Source organism: Pygocentrus nattereri, chromosome 6 (genome assembly GCF_015220715.1).
Source record: "Pygocentrus nattereri isolate fPygNat1 chromosome 6, fPygNat1.pri, whole genome shotgun sequence".
Lineage (NCBI taxonomy): Eukaryota > Metazoa > Chordata > Actinopteri > Characiformes > Serrasalmidae > Pygocentrus > Pygocentrus nattereri.
In genome coordinates this window covers 45,463,647-45,486,798 of record NC_051216.1, presented here as the reverse complement: position 1 = coordinate 45,486,798, position 23,152 = coordinate 45,463,647, and the positions used below count along the sequence as shown (strand labels likewise).

Below are 23,152 nucleotides of genomic sequence, written 5' to 3'. Positions count from 1 at the left end.
AGAACATAGTCAATGTTGGGCAGATTGGGAATAACCAGAGTTATACCTCATTGTCTTTTGGTCGTATCATGTGACTTAACTTTGCATTTTTATGCTCTTGGCCTTAATGTTAAAGTTATTTAATGGCAATGTTTAATTACCCCAGTGTCTGAGCAGTAATATCACTAATGCTACGGAAAACATCAGAACATACTGATCAATACAATCGCCGTATTTAGATAACTAAGGTAATGCCACCATTTTTTTGTTTTATTTATAGATAATGTCGCATATTCTTTTGCCTGTTCACAGACAACTTTTCACCTTCTTTAAACCCACAGCAAACACCCAAATGCTGTTTTTAATGGGAAATTGGGTTTTACATAAGAAAGTAAAAAAGCACTACTGTAATGTTTTCCCTATTTTGACGACTGAATGAAAGAATAAAAAAAAAGTATTAGTTCATTTGGAGACAAAATATTTCTCAGCAATGGGTGATCATAGATGTACCCCTCACAGTGGAGTGCCTCACCAGCCCAATAAAGAACCCCAACCTTAGATCAGTCAACACAAAGACACAGTGGTTGGTTAAATCTGGAACTCTGTGCATGATGACTGTTAGTCATCACTCATATTTCTTACATTAGCTGACATGCTTGTTGCTAATGATACTCGGTTTCATGGAGGACGTTTATTCCCACTTTGTATCTTAAACACGTAGCAGTCAAAATGTAAAAATGACATAATTCCGAGCTCCGACTTCCCAGTTTAGTCGAATGCAGCAATCACTTGGCCTCTGTGTTTCAGTTCACTGTCAAATGATCTCTCAAAGCTCCGCCCAGAAATGTGCTCTTCAGTAGCTATTGTGGATAGCTTGAACAAGCTTGACAGAACTCTGGTAAAAATATAATTTTTAATAAAAAAAAATAAATTCAGTGTGTCATTTATTTTTTAAAATCCATTTTAAAGATACTGTTCAAATTCCATGTTTTTTGGACTTTCTAAACGAAAATAAGCTAACACATCCTCTACAGGCAACATTTCTCTGAGAATTCTGGTGTTCAATTTCTATTTATTTCCTAAGTTTAACATTTACATGTAAAACAAACAAACAAACAAAAAAACTAAGATAAAATATATATTGTGCCTTAACTTTTGTACGACTCGCGTTTTCCAACCACATTTTTTATTCTCTAACATGTTAAATTCCACAAAATAAGCAGTAATTGTGTAATAAAACTTGCAGAATTGTGTTGTCTGTTGAGAATGCGTTCACTCATTTTCACTTAAAAATACAGCAAAACAGGGCGCACAAACTTTTGTGCACACCTGTCTGGCAAATCACATCACTAACTTTAGCCATATCACAATAGCTATATGTGAAGGATACTGTGCCTTTAAGTCTGATTTATGTAAATTAGCTCTATTTTGATTGGCTGCCATATACTTGTACCTCATTCTAAATCAGTCAGAATCACTCAAGGTCAAAAAAACTTCAAAGAGAAGAGGTGGGGCTAAACTACCCTAGGCTGAATAGGTAGATGCATGTAGATGCTTTGGTTCTTGTGACATCATAAAAACTGTGAATTCAAAACGATCTGACTTTGCATTTTAGCTTCCATACATGGACTCCATAGACTGAATGGTCCGTTTTAAAACTGTAACAGTACACTGAACAGTTTATCACTTGACCGAATGAGAAAAATTTTGACAGTGTCTTGTAAAGCTTGTTTACCATAGCAACAGTTGCTATATAGGAACACACGGGGAGCAGAACCTGCTTAGGTCAATTTTTGACAATTTCAAGCTCAGTTCAAACCTTTCCCCCCCATTTCTCCCAGTGCTCTCACATAGAGATGTGTGTGAAAGCAGCCACTCATCACCCTCACACACACACACACACACACACACACACACACACACACACACACACACACACCTGACACCTCAAGGCCAGAAGAAGTGGTGAGATAGTGGTAGCAGCTAGGCACAGCTAGGCAAGAGGCACTACGAGCGTGAGGCTAATCCTACAGCAGCATGCTCACAACCATCCCACACACACACACACACACACACACACGCTGACAGACGAGCGCATGAGCGGTGAGGCCGGTCCAGGTGTTCCAGAGCTTACCATTGTCCAGAAGATAAAAGACTGGACTGTAATGGCTGGCGCGCAGGTTGGACACGGGCTCCGCCGTGCCCCGAGGGTCATTGTGGAGGGAAGAAGGATACGGCACTGGAAATCAGAGAACCACACACACACACATATACACAGACATACACAAATCAGAACCTCACAACTTTCCATTTAACTCAAAACAAAATCACACTGAGGAGGTTGAGGCTGTGAAAACTGTGAAATAGACCCATTAATTAACAAGATAATACTCAACACTAAACTACTAAAGCCACACAAGAGTCAGTCATCAAACGATCCGCACAACAAATCCACACAACAGTCAAAACCTCAACACCACAAAACATTCAACCATCAAAGCTGCACAACAATCAATGCTCAACACCACACGACATTCAACCATCAAAGCCCCACAACAATCAAACCTCAACACCACGCGACATTCAACCATCAAAGCTGCACAACAATCAATCCTTAACACCACATGACATTCAACCATCAAAGCTGCACAACAATCAAACCTCAACACCACAAGACATTCAACCATCAAAGCTGAACAACAATCAATCCTTAACACCACATGACATTCAACCATCAAAGCTGCACAACAATCAAACCTCAACACCACACGACATTCAACCATCAAAGCCCCACAACAATCAAACCTCAACACCACGCGACATTCAACCATCAAAGCTGCACAACAATCAAACCTCAACACCACACGACATTCAACCATCAAAGCCCCACAACAATCAAACCTCAACACCACACGACATTCAACCATCAAAGCCCCACAACAATCAAACCTCAACACCACACGACATTCAACCATCAAAGCCCCACAACAATCAAACCTCAACACCATGCGACATTCAACCATCAAAGCTGCACAACAATCAATCCTTAACACCACATGACATTCAACCATCAAAGCTGCACAACAATCAAACCTCAACACCACAAGACATTCAACCATCAAAGCTGAACAACAATCAATCCTTAACACCACATGACATTCAACCATCAAAGCTGCACAACAATCAAACCTCAACACCACAAGACATTCAACCATCAAAGCCGCACAACAATCCTCAACACCACACGACATTCAACCATCAAAGCTGCACAACAATCAATCCTCAACACCACACGACATTCAACCATCAAAGCCACACAACAATCAAAACCTCAACACCACACGACATTCAACCATCAAAGCTGAACAACAATCAATCCTTAACACCACATGACATTCAACCATCAAAGCTGCACAACAATCAATCCTCAACACCACATGACATTCAACCATCAAAGCTGAACAACAATCAATCCTTAACACCACATGACATTCAACCATCAAAGCTGCACAACAATCAAACCTCAACACCACACGACATTCAACCATCAAAGCTGCACAACAATCAAACCTCAACACCACACGACATTCAACCATCAAAGCTGCACAACAATCAATCCTCAACACCACACGACATTCAAGAATCAAAGCCGCACAACAATAAATCCTCAACACCACATGACATTCAACCATCAAAGCCGCACAACAATCAACCCTCAACACCACAAAACATTCAACCATCAAAGCTCCACAACAATCTGTCATAAAATCATCAAATCCACACAACAATCAGTCATCAAAACCCCATAACAATTGTCAAAGCCAGACAACAATCAGAATTACATAAAAACCATCCATGACATACCACAATCAACCCTCAACATCATAAATTCCTACACTCTTTTAAATAAGGACTCAATATCGTCGAAAAAAAACCCACATTTGATTCCCTACAGAACCTCCCAATGAAGGTTTTGCTGATGAGCTTTGTGAGTGTGAAGAACCTTTTGGAAGTTTGAAGAACTGCCACGTAATGTAAATGTTCTTAGAAGAACCCTGAAATTGAAAAATATACCTTACATTTAAAGTTTTTTTCACACTCACAAATCTGTTTTTCAGTCATGGTTCTTTAGAAACAAATGTAGTTTCTCTTACGGCATTGCTCAAATAACCCTTTTTTAATTTAAGAAGTGTAGAAATGCACTTTCCTTGGTAAAAACAAAGATACCAAACTACTTTGGAGAGGGTTTGTTGAGACGCCATAGACGAACACTGTTTGGTTTCTTAAGGAAAATATTCAATTGAATCAACTCAACTGAAACCATTCAACTGAGTTGTTTGTTAAGAAACTGATAGTGATTCTTCTGTGGCATCGCTCCAGTGATCCATTTTAATTTGATACTGCTCCAGGGAACACTTCATAATAAAGGTCCTATTTGGAAAAAACTGAAAAACAAATAACTAAAAAGATGTAACATTTCATTAACTACTCAGACTACACTGGAGCGGCCAAGGCCAAAGAAACTGTGAAGTAAACCTTTTTTGGAAAAGCTTTTAAAATGAGTTGCATAACATGCTGTTAATGCTACACTATGTTCAAAAGTATCCAGACACCTGTCCAGTTAGTGAACTCACCTACTTTGAGGTGCAACCACAGCATACAAAGCTTTCATAATCTCCAGAGAAAAGCACCGACCAATAGAATGGGATGTTCTGGAACAGCCGCAAATGACACTTAGGTCACCATGCCCTAAGCCTAGCATCAGCTAGAGGGGTGTAAAGACCCCAGCTTTGGGCTGTGGAGCAGTGGAATTGTGTTCTCTGGAGTGAAGAAGCTCCATCCAATATCTTTGGGATGAGCTGGAGATCTAGAACTGATCACCCAATATCCGTACCTGACTTCATGAGTGCTCTTGTGGCTGCCATCAGATCCCAACCTTTTTAGAGTCTGTTACTACAGAAAAGGGGGACAAACTCCTTACTTTTTAATACCCTGATTTGAGAAGAAATGCTGGATGAGTAGACGTCTACAAACTTTGGACATACATTGTACTGTACACTCTCAGAAATAAAGGTACTGGGGTAGGACCCCTCTTGTCACTGGGGTGGGACCCTCAAGCGTACATCCCAGTACCTATAGTCAGGGAACATAACTGAACCATAATCCACTGAATTGATCTGTTCTAAGCTGTACTGACTCTACACACCCCGCCTCGCCTCCAGGCTTTTATTCTACTGTTGTGTTTTAAAACATTTGGCTATGAAAGGCTACAAATACAAACTTTTCACCTGGAAAAACTGATTTAAGGGAACATTTGAGGGAACATTTACATTGTGTGTACCTTGATGAATGAAAAATGGACCTGCACAGAGCCTTCATTTCTAACAGTGTACAGTGAATTCCAGCAGCAAGAGAATTAAAATAATCTCAATTTTTGTTACTATACCAGTAAACACAACAAAAATTCATACTTCTTATAGTTAAAGTTAAAGAAGAGAGCAGAGCTACTGTGATTTGTGTAAGCATTTGACGTATTTCTTTGCAGACTTATTTGACTTGACTTATTTGGAATGTTTGCCCTGAGGGAGAAGCTTGAATAAAAACAGTTGGTTTGTTGGTATTTGTGCATTGAAAAACACATTGATGGTACCTGTCACCCTGTCCCTTCTCATACTCCTTTATTTTTCCACAAGACTCTTTTTCAATGTAGCTGGAACTTTCTTTTTCTAAATATACCCGAGGTCACAGGCAATGGCTGACATTTCAGCTTATTAGCCACCTGGCAGAGTGCCAGAGTCAACATGAGGTCAGAGCAACCTGCCTCAGTCATGATGTAAAAAAACAACACACCAACAACCTCAACACAATAAACAACAATGACAGACTGGCGGTCTCAGAGCGAGACCGAGAGAGAACTTCAAAGAGAAGCGTGGCACCAATTACTGGAGCTGAAAGAAAGGAAGGAAGGTAGAGAGAGAATGAGAGAGAGAGAGAGAGAGAGAGAGAGTCGCTGTGTTAGTGTAATGGTGAGTGAATTCAATTCCAGCCCAGATCGAAGGGTCTTGACACACCAAGCTGATGTCTGCAAAAAGTTGCATTTCAAAAGAAGACTAAAGTTGGCATCAGCAAATTAAATAAATCTCCATACAGTGATGTGGAACTAGTTTTCACTCATCATCAAAAGAACAAAACAGGAGGACGCAGGGACACAAAAAGACAAATTACTAAAAAACTAAAGCTGACAAATGCAAACAGTGCAGGACCCCGCAAAAAACAAGAGCAACTTTGTACCAGCTGCGGGTACCAGCAGGTCACACCACAGAAACCACAGCTGATGAGTGCCAACATTGCGGGACACACTTCAAAAACTGATGCCAGCTAGTGTCAAATGTCAGCTGTACCAAAAGTTTAGGGCGACTAGTACCAGCTGTGTGGGATACACCACAAAAACTATAGCTGACAAATGCTAACAGTGCAGGACCCTACAAAAACGATAGCCAATTTGTACCAATTGTGTAGGACACACCTACAGCTGGCTAGTGCCAACATTTTCCCAACCCAGGCTGATCCATAATTATTGCATTGCTGCTCATGCTGCTCACTTCCAGCTTGTGGTTTGAAGGAGATTACAAAGACACACCACAATAACTAGGGCTGTCTAGTGCCAAAAAAGCAGGACACACTGCAGAAACTACAGTTCGCTAGTGCCAACAATGTGGAACAAACTAAAAGAACTACAGTGCCAATGGTCAGCTGTATCAGTGGTGTGAACTGACTACTGCCAACAGCGCAGGCCACACTGCAAAGACTGCAGTCGAACAGTGTCAACTGGGCAAGACACTCCACAGAACTACAGCTGCCCAGTTCAACATTGTAGGACACCCCACAAAATCTGTGCCTGAACAGTGTCAACAGTGCAGGACACCCCACAAAATCTGTGCCTGAACAGTGTCAACAGCGCAAGACACCCCACAAAATCTGTGCCTGAACCATGTCAACAGTGCAGGTCACCCCACAAAATCTGTGCCTGAACAGTGTCAACAGCGCAGGTCACCCCACAAAATCTGTGCCTGAACAGTGTCAACAGAGCAGGACACCCCACAAAATCTGTGCCTGAACACTGTCAACAGCGCAGGTCACCCCACAAAATCTGTGCCTGAACAGTGTCAACAGTGCAGGTCACCCCACAAAATCTGTGCCTGAACCATGTCAACAGCGCAGGACACCCCACAAAATCTGTGCCTGAACCATGTCAACAGCGCAGGTCACCCCACAAAATCTGTGCCTGAACAGTGTCAACAGTGCAGGTCACCCCACAAAATCTGTGCCTGAACAGTGTCAACAGCGCAGGACACCCCACAAAATCTGTGCCTGAACAGTGTCAACAGCGCAGGACACCCCACAAAATCTGTGCCTGAACAGTGTCAACAGTGCAGGACACCCCACAAAACCTACAGCTGGCTAGTGCTAACAGTGCAGGTCACCCCACAAAATCTGTGCCTGAACAGTGTCAACAGCGCAGGACACCCCACAAAATCTGTGCCTGAACAGTGTCAACAGCGCAGGACACCCCACAAAATCTGTGCCTGAACAGTGTCAACAGTGCAGGACACCCCACAAAAAGTCCCAAGTGAGGCGAAGGACAATAGTGAAGGACAATGCCACCAACACTATACTGAAGCAGAGTCAACAGGGCAGAACCAGAAGCCTTTAAAGTATGTGAAGTTTTCATGAAGAATGGACCAGCAAAAACAGCCTGAAATAATCCTAAAAAATCCAGTTCCATTAACTTCCATTCAAAGTTAAGATCCATCAACGTTAAGCATCTTTTTCCTGTCCGGAAAGGTTAACATTTTGGAGATATGAGGTTTTGTTCCGACAGCAACGAAACAAATCCTTTACTCCAATGCAACATAGCAATGACAACAGTCATTTAACACAATAGTTATCAATGAATGAAAGTCAATGAGGACCATTTAGCATTAGGCAAGAAATGATGCTATGCTAATAATAAATTCATGATTTCATATTTAACTGAAGCAATACCATAAATTAAAAGCCCCATTTAACACTACTGCTAAGCAACAGACAGATATAGAGCTTATGCTCAGTGGGAAGCGGTAAATAAAAGAATACTAAAGTAATAATTAAAGACTGGGTGCAGGTTTAGGTAGTACTGCCGAAGGGGAATGACTGAATCTCTTTCAGAATAGCTAAGAGATGTTTTAAAATGACTAAGAGATGTGAGTCTGTAAACATGGCACAGGCACATGGCTGACAGGAACAGGAACAGCTGCTCGACCACTTCACTTTTTCATTTATAATTAATCTTCTCTGGCCCAGGGCTACTTTCAAAAGTACACATCTAAAAGCACGGGCCTGAAATAAAACAGAAAACGTGAAACAATATCACGGCGTCATGAAATATTCATGCCGAATGGCAGCTTTCCGCAGCCTGCCGTGTACAACTTCCTCTTCTGTGAAAAAAACAGAAAATAATGTCGTGTATAAAAAGCTTGATGATCGGAACAGAAGTTGTGAGCTGCTGAAATTGTGATTTAAAAGGACGTAACACGTGAAAAACATTGTAAAAGGCCCCCAGTTTAAGTCCACTTACAACGTTTGTCATAATTCTAATAAATGTCTTAATTTTTGTATTCTCATAACTCATTAATTTTACATGACTAGCCTTGTTGGTGACATCCTGTACAAATAAAAAAAAAATAGCAGCCACAACTTAGTAAGGCATGGGAATAAGATAATCAAGCCATGGCCACGACTTAGTAAGGCATGGGAATTACCTAATTAAGCCTTCACTGCAGCTTAATAAGGCATGACCTCATTCCCACGCCTTACTAAGTCATGGCGAAGACTTTACCTCATTCCCATGGCTGACTAAGACATGGCCACGCCTTAGGATCTTGTTCCCACATGTTAATATGCCATGGCCATGCATTATATTTATTTATACCGCATGTCACCAGCAGGGCTCTGTATATGACCATTTTCCAACCTCTTTTTATCCTTTACAGTTAAAAAAGCTGTTTTTGTTACTGTGCCTTTAAGAGTGATATATGCATATTAGCTCTGTTTTGATTGGGGGTCTCATTCTAAAGGCAGTCTGGCCTAAAACTTGCTTTATAACTTCAAAAAGGTGGAGCTAAACTGTAGCAGGCTAAATATGTAGATATAAATAGGTAAATGGATTTTGTGACATCACAAAAAAAAAGAAATCAGTGACCTCTGTTCTGATTGGCTGCCTCGTTTCAAAGGCAGTCGGGACTGGAACTTGCTTTTTAACTTTAAAAGGGTGGACCTAAACTGTGGTAGGCTAAATAGATAGATATAAATAGGTATATATATATATATATATATATATATATATATATATATATATATATATATATATATATATATATATATATATACTGTGACGTCACAAAAACAATAAATTCAGTGACCTCTGTTCTGATTGGCTGCCCTATTCATAAGGCCATAGGGGCTGAAACACACTATAACATAACTTTTATAATGTTATATAATGGGGCTAAACTGCTGTAGGCTAAATGATCAGACATTGTTTTTTGTGACATCACTAAAACAAAAACAGGCTCTTTTTTGCAGCCCAGTTACCATATGGACTGGTGAATAAACTTAAACATTTACATATTACATCAAACAGCATTGTTGTTTTAGTATGTAAACAACAACAACTAATTACAAGAACCATACATACAATATGCTACATCAAACAATAAGAAAATCTGTTTGTTTCCATGATATGGGCCCTTTAATGCACAGGTGTGCAGGCACTAGAATACACAGACACACAGATACACAGAAACAAGAACTGCATAACGGGGACAAAATACCACATTGCAATTACACTGCTAGAATTGATTTATGCCTCCCAACACACAGAGGACCTCTTGATGTCTGGTCAGCAATTTTTGGACCAAAATGTAGAATTGTTTGATTAGGTGAATGCTTTTGATTCAGAAGGACACTCAGTGATTTGCTAAAGGCCTCATCTGCATATTGTGTGGCCTTCTGTGATATCAGTACTGCAAAGGTCAGTGTTGCAATAATGATTAACATATAATACATATTGTGCATTTGTACCACAAAAGCACATGAAGAGACATGTATGTATACACACACACACACACACACACACACACACACACACACACACACACACACACACACACACACACACACTTCCTGCCTGTGCCTTAAGCATGGTCAACGTCAAAGAGAAACATTTATCTCTGTTTAAGTCAAAGACCACCCCTCATTTATTTCATGACCAGTCAAAATGGCCATCAAATACACTGACCACTCTGTACACACTAACGCACCACCACCTCAGAATGATCCACCACCCAAATAGCTCTGTGGGGGTCCTGACCATTGAAAAACAGGGTAACAAGGGGTGCAGAGAAACAGAAGGACTACAGTCTGTAACTGTAGAACTACAGAGTGCAGCTATACAGTAAGTGGAGCTGATAAAATGGACAGTGAGTGGAGAAACAAGGAGGTGGTTAAATGTTATGGCTGATTGGTGTATATGGAATAATAATACTTATTATGTATATGTATTATTTATCACATTTATCCTGAAAACACACACACACACACACACACACACACACACACACACACACACAGCTGGAGGCCATAGAGCTCCCAAATGGCCTGCCTTTCAATCTTCAAACCACGCAGAATACAGAGAGAAAATACAGCAAAAGCCATGACCGCTACAGAGCATTTTGCAATACAGCGAGATAGAGAGAGAGAGAGAGAGAGAGAGAGAGAGAGAGAGAGAGAGCACAAACATTGGCTAACGTAACTGAAATTTCAGTTTTCAACAAACCTTTCCTACTGTGAGAATAATTAATAATAAAACCAAATCAAAACATAACAAACTTCATCTGAAAGCAGAAACCATCATCACGTCCTGGAGAGAGAGCGAAGAGAGAGGGAGAGTGTGTCAGAATGAGAAGATAGAGTGAATGCTGAGGAACGAGGATCTATTGGAAGCAGAAGGAAAGAGCTGTAGGAAAAAAAGGAGCTAGCAGTGATTAGTGTTTAGCCCTGAAGGGCTGCTAGAAGAGGAGTGGGAGGAGCTACAGCACAAATGCAGCTGTTATATATGTTTTACAATGAAGGGGTGTGGCTATCTGAGCTGGATGAATATGCCTATTTGTTGCATTCTGTTAGTTATTATGTGACTGTGGAACAAATTGTAATGTGTAGCCAATATTATCGCATAATTCTAACGTTAATGCACATAATACACAAATTTACACTCCACTGCATGATGTTGCCTCAGGGCAACAAACCCATTATCTATATATTTTCTCAGAAAATCCATTTCTCATCATTTTTCATCCATCAAAAATGTAATTCACATCTGTTGGAATGCAAAAGTAATTTTATCTAAGTTCATTTTTGCTTGAATATGTATGTTGCCTACAAGCAACACTATGCGACAGTTATATTCAAATTCTTATTCTAAATGACTTATCCAGACCCCTCCCACAAATGGACTTTATCCTAGCTACTGTTTATAGGTTGGACAAACTTACAGACCACTAGCAATGTTCTCATTAGGTTAAATGAGATTTTTACCATTGATCAGTAAAGCTTGTCCAACCTAGCAACAGTTGCTATGTACACATTTGTGGATATGGAGCATGGATAGGCCAGTTGCTGCGCAGGAGGAAGCAGATGTCGTTAATAAGGGGCAGGATGTTGATGAAGTGGGTGGGGCTTGTATATTAACGGAATGGGTGAGGCTTGTATATTAATGAAGCAGGAGTGGCTTAGGAGGTGTGGTTACCTGAGGTGGGTGACTTGCTCCTCTCCAGGTCCAGAGACACCTGGTTGTCTGAAAGCTCCGTAAGGCCTGCCGCAGCCAATCAGAGAGCGGAGGACGCGAGACAGGAAAAGGAAGCAGACAAAAATAAGAACTAATTCCACCCAAATACGAACAGTATCAGAAAGCGTCATAACAGCCATGGCAAACAGTGCAGTGTGATGTGCTTAGGATTATTCTGGAGTAAAACAGACATTTTCAGCTTTTTGTTTAAGAGCTCAGTGACAAGAAATGACACTTTTATTGCCTACTATTATAAGAAATTGTTGCTGTCATAACCAAAGCCTCACATTTATGGAATAGTAACATTCTAGGAGAAGGAAAAACATTCTTAACTGATGAATTTTGAAGGGCCCACATGGTTTTATGAAAAAAAAAAACAATTTTTACATAAATTTCAAGCTCATTTAGAATTAAATGGACTGTTTTATTTATTTATGAGTCTTTATGACTAAACTGTTTAAATGACGTACATTCACCTTTATAATGATTATATGTCAATGAGTTTGTGACATCACAAAATCAGTGAATTGAAAATAGGCTAAATTGTGGCTTAACCTGTTTTTAGACAGTACGAACTAGGTGGATATATGTAAATGAGTTTGTGACATCACAAAATCAGTGAATTCAAAATAGGCTCAATTGTGGCTTAAACTGTTTTTAGATAGTACGAACTAGGTGGATATATGTAAATGAGTTTGTGACATCACAACAACAGTGAATTCAAAATAGACTAAATTGTGGCTTAACCTGTTTTTAGACAGTACGAACTAGGTGGATATATGTAAATTAGTTTGTGACATCACAAAAGCAGTGAATTCAAAATAGGCTCAATTGTGGCTTAAACTGTTTTTAGATAGTAAGAACTAGGTGGATATATGTAAATGAGTTTGTGACATCACAAAATCAGTGAATTCAAAATAGGCTAAATTGTGGCTTAACCTGTTTTTAGACAGTACGAACTAGGTGGATATATGTAAATGAGTTTGTGACATCACAAAATCAGTGAATTGAAAATAGGCTAAATTGTGGCTTAACCTGTTTTTAGACAGTACGAACTAGGTGGATATATGTAAATGAGTTTGTGACATCACAAAAACAGTGAATTCAAAATAGACTAAATTGTGGCTTTATAGATTGTATGAACTGGGTGGATATATGTAAATGAGTTTGTGACATCACAAAAACATTAAAAGCTATTTTTCCATATTTAAGCTGGGGGAGTGTTCATTTTGGAATATATTATTGTGGAACAGTATTTACACTACATCAACAACACTACACCCATAATTAGTTTTTCCATAATAGGGGCCCTTTAATGTAATGCAGCTTCATTCCTGGCAGTTTTGATCCATTTGTATTCGCCCATTCATCTTGACATATGTAAAAGACTTGAAAGGCATAATACAATAATATAAAGGTGAAAATGGAAATATGAGGGTTTGTATCACAGCAACAAAATCCAGTACAGCTTTAAAAGGAGGCTACAAAACGACGTAGCCATCAGGCACCTGTTCAGTAGTAAAACAGCACAGCTGCCGCTGTTTAATGTGAAATTCTGCAGAGTCACTGAAAGCGATAAAGAATAAGTGCTCCAGAAATAGCTCAGCACATACACACCACCGAAGAACCAGCGTGTCTGTGAGTAAACACTCATATTGATCATATTCTAGGCCCCATCTGCACAAATATGATGAGGCCTGCACTGCATCCACATCAATCACTTAATGTGTTTGTGTCTGAGAGAGAGAGAGCGAGAGAGAGAGGTAGAGAGACAGCAAAAGAGAGGAAGTGAATTCCAGGACTGCAAACTCTTGAATTAATGCATGAGTGTATTATAGCATTCTAATCCAAGCGAATGTACGCAGTGCAAACCTCATTTAGTCACAAGCACGGAGAACCAGAGAACCAATGCAGCCACCTCAATCAGGGTCAAGGGAAAGGTGCTTTTATAGGGGACACTGGAGCAAGTCCCATCCACAAGCATTAGTTCATGCTGAGAAAACCCCAAATCTCTTCACCCGGAAACTTTTCGCTTTTCTGACAGATATAGGGCTTATTTCCACTGTTGGTTCGGAGGCTATGCCGACCACAGCGGAATTAATTATCTCGATAAAAGAGACCTTGGGCCTGCGAGAACCCAAGGCCATTTAGTGTAGATTTATACATTTGTACCAACTTTTAGAGCTCAATCAAGTGAGAAATGAAGAGATAGATAATTTTAGATATTAACAATCTGTGACTCTTCAGCACTTTAGTACTTTCAGAAAGTGCTAAGCGATGGTTTTACTCTACTGACTACTGAACATTATCAGCTTCCATCCAAACACAGATTGCGGGGACAGTTGCTGAACCCTGATTGGTCACTCTCTCAAAGCGCAGACCAGGACAGACGTTCGGAAAAAGAGCATGACATGCCTGGATGTTTCTTCACCCACTCTGCACTCTTCACAACATAAGCTGAAGAAGGGTTCTTTGGAAAGACCCCATGACAGCTTTTGGTCCCCTGTTAAGCATTTCAGTGGTTCTTATTGAAAACCAGAGTGGATTTAAAGAACCTAGGTTACATTTAAAGAACTCCCCACATAATGTAAACGTTCCATACTTTCTCAAAAAGAAAGGTTTCCAATGGGTTCTTGGCTTGAAAGTGTGGTTCTGTGGAAGAACCTAAAAAGCATTGAACTTCACATGATCTTAATGCTTGTACATCTCATTTAAAGAACTTATTCTGTAAAGAACCGTCCATGGAAATATTCTTCAGGGAACCAAAAGTGGCTCTTCCAGCAGCTGGTCTTCAGCTCTAGATCCTGGATCCACTTTGCAGTCCTGGATTTTGTTTTCACTGGTAGTTAACTGAACTAATGATGCAGCTGATTGAACACATAGTGTCATACCTACCAGTAATAACAAAAATCTACAACAGGAAACTAGATAAAAGTGTGAAATTGATGAGCTCTGTTTCATGGTAAAGAGCCCCCTTTGGTACCTTTATTTTTGAAGACTGTAAAGAAAGACTCATCACTAGATTAACCCTCTCAGACTGGCCATCCAACCAGTGGGTCAGAATCAGATGTTGTATTTGGACAATCAACGCTTACAAGTTCTTACATTTGCTGGACAAACTACACACTTAAAAATAAAGGTGCTAAAATGGGTTCTTTCAAGCAACACCTTTGGTTCCCTAAAGAACCTTTCAGTGGATGTTTCTCCAGAGAATCATTTTTGTAAATACGATGTGCAAAAGAACCTTTTTAAAGTTCAAAGAACCACCACAATGTAAAGGTTCTAGGAGAACCTCTTAAATTGTTAACCCTGTTAACCTATTGTGTAAGGTTGTTTACACCTTTAAAAGGTTCTTGCACACTCACAGATCTATTTTTCAAACTTGATTCTTCAGGGAAGTCAAAGTGCCATCACTCAAAAAACACTTTGTCTATATATTTATTGAACCAAATTTACTTTATAGCGATGTAACAGAAAAACCACTAGGAACCACCACTGGTTGCCTAAAGAACCTTTTAATGGATGGTTCTTTGAAGGAATACGACAGCGTTTTCCAACCTAATCTTATCGCTAACAAAACATATCGCTGCTGTCGGAAGAAATGTCAATTTTTGCCGTTTGTCAGTTTTTGTCATCATTTGAAAATACCAGCTGTCTCCTACATTGTATGTAAATTTCATAAAGAATGGACCAAAAGAAATGCCCCAAAATGACTTGGACAGACGTCTGGTCCCATTGACTCACATTAAAAGCAAGGTTTATTTTTTCCTTCTCCTGTAAAGATACCATTTTGGAGATACAACATTTTCTTCTGGCAACAGCAATATGGTTGATTACTACAGACGATGATTTAGACTTAATTTAGAATTTATATAAGAACAGAAAACAGGTTCACTCTAATACATTGGCCTGCCGTTCTATCCTGAGCAAGTTTCAGGATCATTGTTTGAGGTTAGGTTGAAACGCTCAATGTTGGAGTGTCCATCCACTGAAAGGCTTAATGGGGAACCAAAAGTGGTTCTTTATTGCTCTGAAGAACCCATATTGATACGTTTATTTTCAACAAGGTAGCAAGTCCTAGTTTGCCGATGTGGACCACTTCCTTCCATCTTCAAAAGCAGGAAGGTCTTAATATCGGTCTGAAAGGGTTACTACTACTACTACAACTACTACTACTACTCATTGACTCATACTGTAAACTAAGTGATCAACCAGTCAACATCCAAGCATTTCAAGTCACCCCAACCCCACCTTCGGCCACTGGGTACCACCCACCCGCCCCATCGGCATCTCCCTGGAGACGGGACTTACTCTGGTAGGAGGTACGGATCCTTTTCTTTGAATCGGAATAAAAGTTAGACAGGCCACGCATGCAAAAGTCTGCAACAGCGCACCCATGCCCAAGCATCGCCACCCACCAGAGAGAGAAAGAGAGAGAGAGAGGGAGAGAGAGAGGAGGGAGAGAGAGAGAAGAAGAACAAAACAGGCTTCGAGTGAAAAAAGAGGAGTGTGATCGCAAGGCAAGACCAAGTTCAGTGTTCAGTGAGTGGGTGAGGGAGAAAAAGAAAAGGAACTGGGAGGAAGGGAAGAATGTGAGGACATCTCTGGAAAAGAATGTGAAGAAACAGAATAAAAAAAAAACTGACCCTGACTTTGGCTAACCTTTGGACTCTCGCACTGATCTACAGTGGAGGACATTCGCCTTTATTTTCCCTTTCAATAATATAAAACTCAACCGAGCAAGAAATAAATGTCACGTTTACAAATGCATCGTAAGTATCAGGATTATATCTGGATGGAGATTATGAGTGTGGAAGCATCAGGACCTTCTAGGCCTTTAGAGAAGGTCTAATGATTCCTAGGATAAGGATATTTTCCTCTGTGGTGTCTAGGTACATGGGGCCAAGCAAGAAGCTGAACTGAAGTTCTCACTTGGTATATTATCCACCAATATGATTAGAAACTGAAAGTGGAAGCAACCAGTTAGATTTTAATTCACATTGTGTGGAACCAACTATCTGAGAAAGGGGCTTTCTGGAAGTTCTAGATATGGGCTGTGAACACAAACTCTAGTCTATGCAGGTTTCAGTTAGTTGTCAGCAATGAAAAACAGTGACGGCAGCTCAATACCAGAGCCATTTACTGAAAAAGTCACTGTAAAACTATTATGTTAACATCTGCTACTATCTTCAAACTAAACATTTTGCTGTTGTCAGAAGAAAACCTTGCATCTCCAAAAGCTTAACTTTACAGGAGAAGGAAGAAACCTACTTTACTTTTAATGTAAGTCAATGGAACCAGACTTTTTTCAAGTAATTTTGGGCCATTTATTTTGGTCCATTTATACACTATGTAAAACACAACAGGTACTTTCAAATTATGTCAAAAACTAAAAAATGGCAAAAATGGAGGTATGAGGTTTTCTTTTCAACAGCAGTGATATGGAACATCTTCTACAGGCTTCTGTGTTTATGTGCACCACCATTACCTTAGTACTAACATACTATTAGAAATCCCATAGATAGCAGGAATTATCATAGAGGTGATTTTTTTTTTCCAGTTTTCTCCCCAGTGTAGTCATATCCAATTCCATCCACTAATTAGGACTCTCCAATCACAGGATACCACCAGCACTAGGTGGGCACAGGTAAAACACAAGCTTCCTCCGAGGGATCTTTTCAAACTGCCACTAATACAACATCATTAGACAGCTGAATGTGCTTGGAGGAGAACACTAACCGCCAGTTCTGTAATGTCAGCTAACAGATGCCTGCACTGGCTAGCATCACACTAAGTGATAGGAGGAGTGAGAGGGCCATCCTAGCCACCCAGAGAGAGTGAGGCCAATTGTGCTCTCTTGCACTCCTGGCCATGACGGCTGGGGATGGAACATGCAATCTTCTGATGACAGGGCCTGTGCTTTCACCACTCAGGAGCCCATTAGAGGTGAACTTTTATAGTCAAGTTTTGACATTTATGGCCCAAACTGAAAGCCTAGCTCTAAGAGTCATGATTTGCCACTGGCTATTTCCCACATAAAAACACATAAAAGTACCCAAGAGGCATTTGAAAGAGGCATGCTGTCCTTTAGCAGGACCAGAGCTACTGTTCATTCACTGTGCTTTTTGCAAAAACAGGTATCTTCTTCACAGAATGGGAAAGACCTTAAATGAAGAAGAATGCAGGTGATTGGTTGTCCTTTCATGAGCTTATTTGCATATTGTGTGGTTTTCAATATGACTAACTGTAGGCATTTATCTAAATCTTATCGGAATACAATCAAGGCACAAGTTGCGTGAAAAGACCAGGTTTCAGGCCATTTCAGGTCCAGGTATAACCAGTTTTACAGTGAAACAAACAAACAAACAAACAGACATTTTTAAACGCTCAAAAACATAAACACATTACATCTGTCCACAACAGCACATCTCTCTCTGCTCGGCTCCACAGTGATGTAGACGTGAATAAACAGCTATAAGAGCAGGGCATGCAGAAGCGCGTGGCATGAACGAGGGATCCTCACAGTTTCTAATGTCCTGACGCAAAAAGGATGAAGGCTGCGCTGTTTTTCTTTATTTTTATTCCTGCTTTCTTTTTTTATATATCCTGATAAGAAAGTGTCACCTCAGTACTTTCTTATGCTATTAAAAGTGGTGCCTGTTCTTGTCATGTAACTGTGGACTAATACAATTCTACATTGTAAACTGTGGACATTGTGTTACAACATGCACTATATGGACTAAAGTATTAGGACGCCTACACATTTCACTTATAAAAGCTTTTATGACGTCCCATTCTAAAACAGGCATTAATGTGAAGTTGGTCCCACTCTCAGCTTCTGCTCTTCTGTTGAAGCTTTCTACAAGATTTTGGTGGGTCTCAGTGGGAATTTCTGCCCATTCATCCAGAAGAGCATTTGTGTGGTCAGACACTGAGAGGGTCTGGCTCACAGTCTCCGTTCTTGTTCATCCCAAAGGTCTTCAATGGGGCTTTTTTATATACACTCACCGGCCACTTTATTAGGTACATTAGTTAGTTTTACTAGCACCTAATGTTACTAACATTAGGTGCTAGTAAGAGGTTGGACCCCTTTTGACTTCAGAACTGCCTTAATTCTTCATGCCACACTTTCAACAAGGTGTTGGAAACGTTCCTCAGAGATTCTGGTTGGTTATTTGAGTTCCTGTTGTCGTTCTATCATCTGGAACCAGTCTGCCCGTTCTCCTCTGACCTCTCACATCAACAAGGCATTTTCGTCCACACAACTGACCGCTCACTGGATATTTCCTCTTTTTCGGACCGTTCTCTGTGAACCCTAGAGATGGTTGTGCGTGAAAATCCCAGCAGATCAGCAGTTTCTGAAATACTCAGACCAGCCCGTCTGGCACCAACAACCACGCCACGTTCAAAGTCCCTTAAATCCCCTTTCTTCCCCGTTCTGATGCTCGGTCTGCACTTCAGCAAGTCGTCTTGACAACCTCTACAGGCCTAAATGCACTGAGTTGCAGTCATGTGATTGGCTGATTAGCTATTTGTGTTAACAAGCAACAGTACCTAATAAAGTGGCCAGTGAGTGTATATTACAGAGGCAGCTGAACTGTGCCGTCCTGCAGGGACAGTCTTAAGTTTGCACAGGTTTTGCACAGCAGCATATTCAGCATTTAGAGCTCATCAGAAGAGATGCTATTCATTTCGAGAGAAAAGGGGGCAGCTGAGGGTCTCATTTTGTTTAACTGTGGAGGCCAGAGGGGGCCAAGCTTCATGCTGTGGTGGCCCTGGCCACTCCAGCCACCCCATGCTCTGCTCCTGCACTTGACCAAGGCACATAGTTAGCGAAGAGATGACTGGACGTTTGGTGTTTCTTGTCCATAAACTTAAGAACGCCAGACTAAAAGACCTGCTGTCTTCTTTAGAGCATCAGCTTTTGTTTCTTTCTTCCTCTGCTAACTAAAAACCGCAGTGCGTTGGTGCGAGTGCTAAGAAACTCCCTCTTTTTACGAGCTTTCAGAATCAGCGGATCAAACCGGCCACCCGTCTGCCCTGACTGACCCTTCTGTCCATCTCCGCCGTCCTCTTTCTAAAGACCGGCCTGAACGAGGCCCAGCGGAGCGGCTTTGAAGCCGGCGCGGCTCCACATGCCCCTTTTTGATGAAGCCTTCAGCGAGAAAGACTCAGTTTTTCATGTCCTGCACTCTGAGCCTTAGAGATGGTTGATATGGACCAAGAATTACTGAGATATTTTTTATTAGCAAAATACTTTTATAATGAAAAATCTGCCAATAATTATAAGGTAAAAAAACAACATTAATTACTGTTGCATTCAAATAAGCAGCAAGTAATCATAATTATTGTAAACATGTGTTTTACACTTCTGCACACTTTTCAAATAATATTAGCAACAAAGCTGTGGCAAAACTAAAAGAATATAAATAAAAACAACAAATAAAATTCATAAAATAAACCAAGCCTTAATATCCATAAGATATTTGATCCTTGCTTAGATCTATTTTAGAGCATACAGTTCTAAAAAGAGTTTGAGATAATAAATTAAATTGCAAATAAGGTGAACAGGTTGGGATGCAATGCTAAAAAATAATGAGAATATGAAAAATGAAGATCAATATCAGTAAAAAATTTGATTTGTGTGCCAATGTCTATCAAACACGTCAAAAAATAATGCCGATGCAGTTAGTAAAACATCAATATTGATGATGAACATCAATCATCCAGGTCTACTGTTTATATAGTTCTTCGAAATAATAACAAGTGTGATCAATTCATTATCAAAAGCAGTGAAAATGTAGTTATTGTTGGTGTACATTTCTAAAAATTGTCAGTATGAAAAATGAAACTGATTACTGCTCATTTTACAATACTAAAAAACAAATTTCAAATGATAAATGAAATGTCAGAATTGGCGAATAATTGGACTGTAATAAAAAAGATTAGAAGACGTAAAATTACAAAAAACGACAAATACACTAAATAAAATGTTATTATTACTGATTCATGAAAATTTTGATTACCATCTAGTATATGGTTCTAAAAAATATGTTAAAAGGATAAATAAAATGTCAATTTAGAAGATGAATTTGACTGTCTGGGTCTACTGAAAAATTAACCTTGATAAGAAAACGCCAGCGAAAATTGTGATTATTGATTATTCAATTCCTGCTCCAACTGCTATGTTTACAATTCTAAATACTGAGGTTAATTTGATAAACGAAATATCAATTTAGGTGAAAAACACAAGTCTACAAAGTAAAGAACCTGAAAGATGAACGTCAATGTCAGTGAAAAATCTCGGTCTACTATATATACAGGTCTACTATATATACGATTCAAAACACACTTAGAAATGATGGTTCTTCAAGGATTCTTTAAAAAAGAAAACGGTTCTATATAGAACACTGAACACGCAAAGCACCCATTGCATGGCTAAAGGGTTCTTTGTATTGTGAAAGCTTCTTCAGTTTGATGGAGAATGTGCTGTAGATGGCTGAGAGAGAACCTTTTTAAAAAGGCTTCAATACAGCACCAAAAATGGTTCTTCTATTCTTAAAATATCAAGCTTGTAATTATAGAAGAACCCTATTTGGTGAAATATAGAACCAGAAAAAAGTTTGTATACAGAACCACCAACAGCACATTCTTTACAAATCTGAAGAACCCTGAATCATGCAAAGGGTTCTTTGAGCATTCATGGTTCTATATAGAACCATTTCCTTTATTAAGAACCCTTGAGGAACCATCATTTTTAAGTGTAGCATGTGTAAAATTTAAAAAAATCTAAAATCTTAAAGTGTGTGTGTAAAATTCTAAACATATTCTAAAATTCTAAATTCTGTGTAAAATTCTAAAACATCCCAAAATTCTGAATTGTGTGTTTAAAATAAAACAAATCGCAAAATTCGAAATTCTGGGTGTAAAATTATTAAACATCATAATTAAAAAACTGGAAGAAAACCTTGTATCTCCATTTTTGTTGCTCTTTACATTGTGTGTAATTTCATGATGAATGGACTAAAAGAAATGGGCCAGATTGACTTGGAAAGACGTCTGGTTCCGATGACTTACATTAAAAGTAAAGTAGGTTTTTACCATCTCCTGTAAAGTCACCATATTGGAGACACGAGGTTTTGATCTGACAACAGCGGTATGTTAATACTATACTGTACTTATACTGTACTGTTCAGGTCTACTGTGTGTACAGTTATATAAGAGAACAAAATTACTATCACCCAGGTCTACAATGTCTACAGGTTTTTAAAAATGCCATTGATATGTGAAAAAAATCTGATAAATTGTATAATCACTCATTTCTACCACATTTCTAAAATGAAAATGAAACGTCAACATCTGTAAAAAAAATCAATTATTGCCCAGGTCTACTACGCGTGCTAGTGCTGTCGGAGATTTGAGCTTTTTAGATGTATCTGTGTGTGATGGGGGTGGCTGGGGAAACAGGGAATGGGGGATTAGTAGCAGTGTGTGTGTGTGTGTGTGTGTGTGTGTACGTGGGGTCTGTCATGCTGAAGCAAAAGCCGACAGAGATGTCAAAAAGGACAACATGCAGAGAATGCAGAACCATAAGTGCAGCCTGTCTCATGCAGTCAGAGAGAGAGAGTGTGTGTAAAGTGTGTGGGCGTGCGACAGAGAGAGAGAGAGAGAGAGAGAGAGAGAGAGAGAGAGAGAGAGAGAGAGAGAGAGAGAGACAGAGAGAGAGAGAGACAGAAGATTGACAGACAGCAGAGAGACCGGAGCTGGAGTGACAGTGTGAGAGAGTTGCTACATATGTCTGCTCATGATGGTGTAGAGCGTGTCTGTTTTAGAGGTCTGCTATCTCGACCTGAGCCCCCCGGGGTCCGGCAGAATATGAGATTTTGGGGTTTCTTGGTGAGGTTTCATGTAACAGATTTGTTTTTGACTCGGATGCACACTTAACTGAATCATTACTTGACTCAGATTCATGCTGAACTGACTCGCAACTTGACACTAATTCAGATTTAACTGGCTTGTGACTTGGGGGTGATATTGACTAATGACTCGACTTGGACGCATGCTTAATTGACTCACTTGACTTTAATTTGCCTTAACTGACTCATGACTTGACTATGGCTCGTGCTTAACTGACTCATGACTTGACATAGATTTGTGCTTAACTGACTCACGACTTAATTTGGATTTGTGCTTAACTGACTCATGACTCGACCCAGACTTGTGCTCAGCTGACTCACGACCTGACTTAGACTTGCGCTTAACCGACTCAGGACTAGACTCAGACTTGTG

The 23,152-nt window shown here is 39.8% G+C and overlaps 1 protein-coding gene across 14 annotated transcripts in view; it reads right to left on the bottom strand.

Moving 5' to 3' along the window:
* stxbp5l (syntaxin binding protein 5-like) overlaps nucleotides 1-23,152 on the bottom strand; it is a 249,217-nt gene that overhangs the window by 47,943 nt on the left and 178,122 nt on the right. For 5 of the 14 annotated variants that reach the window (XM_017703045.2, XM_017703048.2, XM_017703046.2 and 2 more), the window contains exons 19-21: nucleotides 16,175-16,243; nucleotides 11,825-11,890; nucleotides 2,114-2,218 (exon numbers count right to left, since the gene is read on the bottom strand). In XM_017703045.2, the coding sequence (XP_017558534.1) occupies nucleotides 2,114-2,218; nucleotides 11,825-11,890; nucleotides 16,175-16,243 (240 nt within the window). The remainder of the gene's footprint in view (nucleotides 1-2,113; nucleotides 2,219-11,824; nucleotides 11,891-16,174; nucleotides 16,244-23,152) is intronic. The other 9 variants (XM_017703050.2, XM_017703052.2, XM_037539565.1 and 6 more) reach the window with 3 other exon arrangements.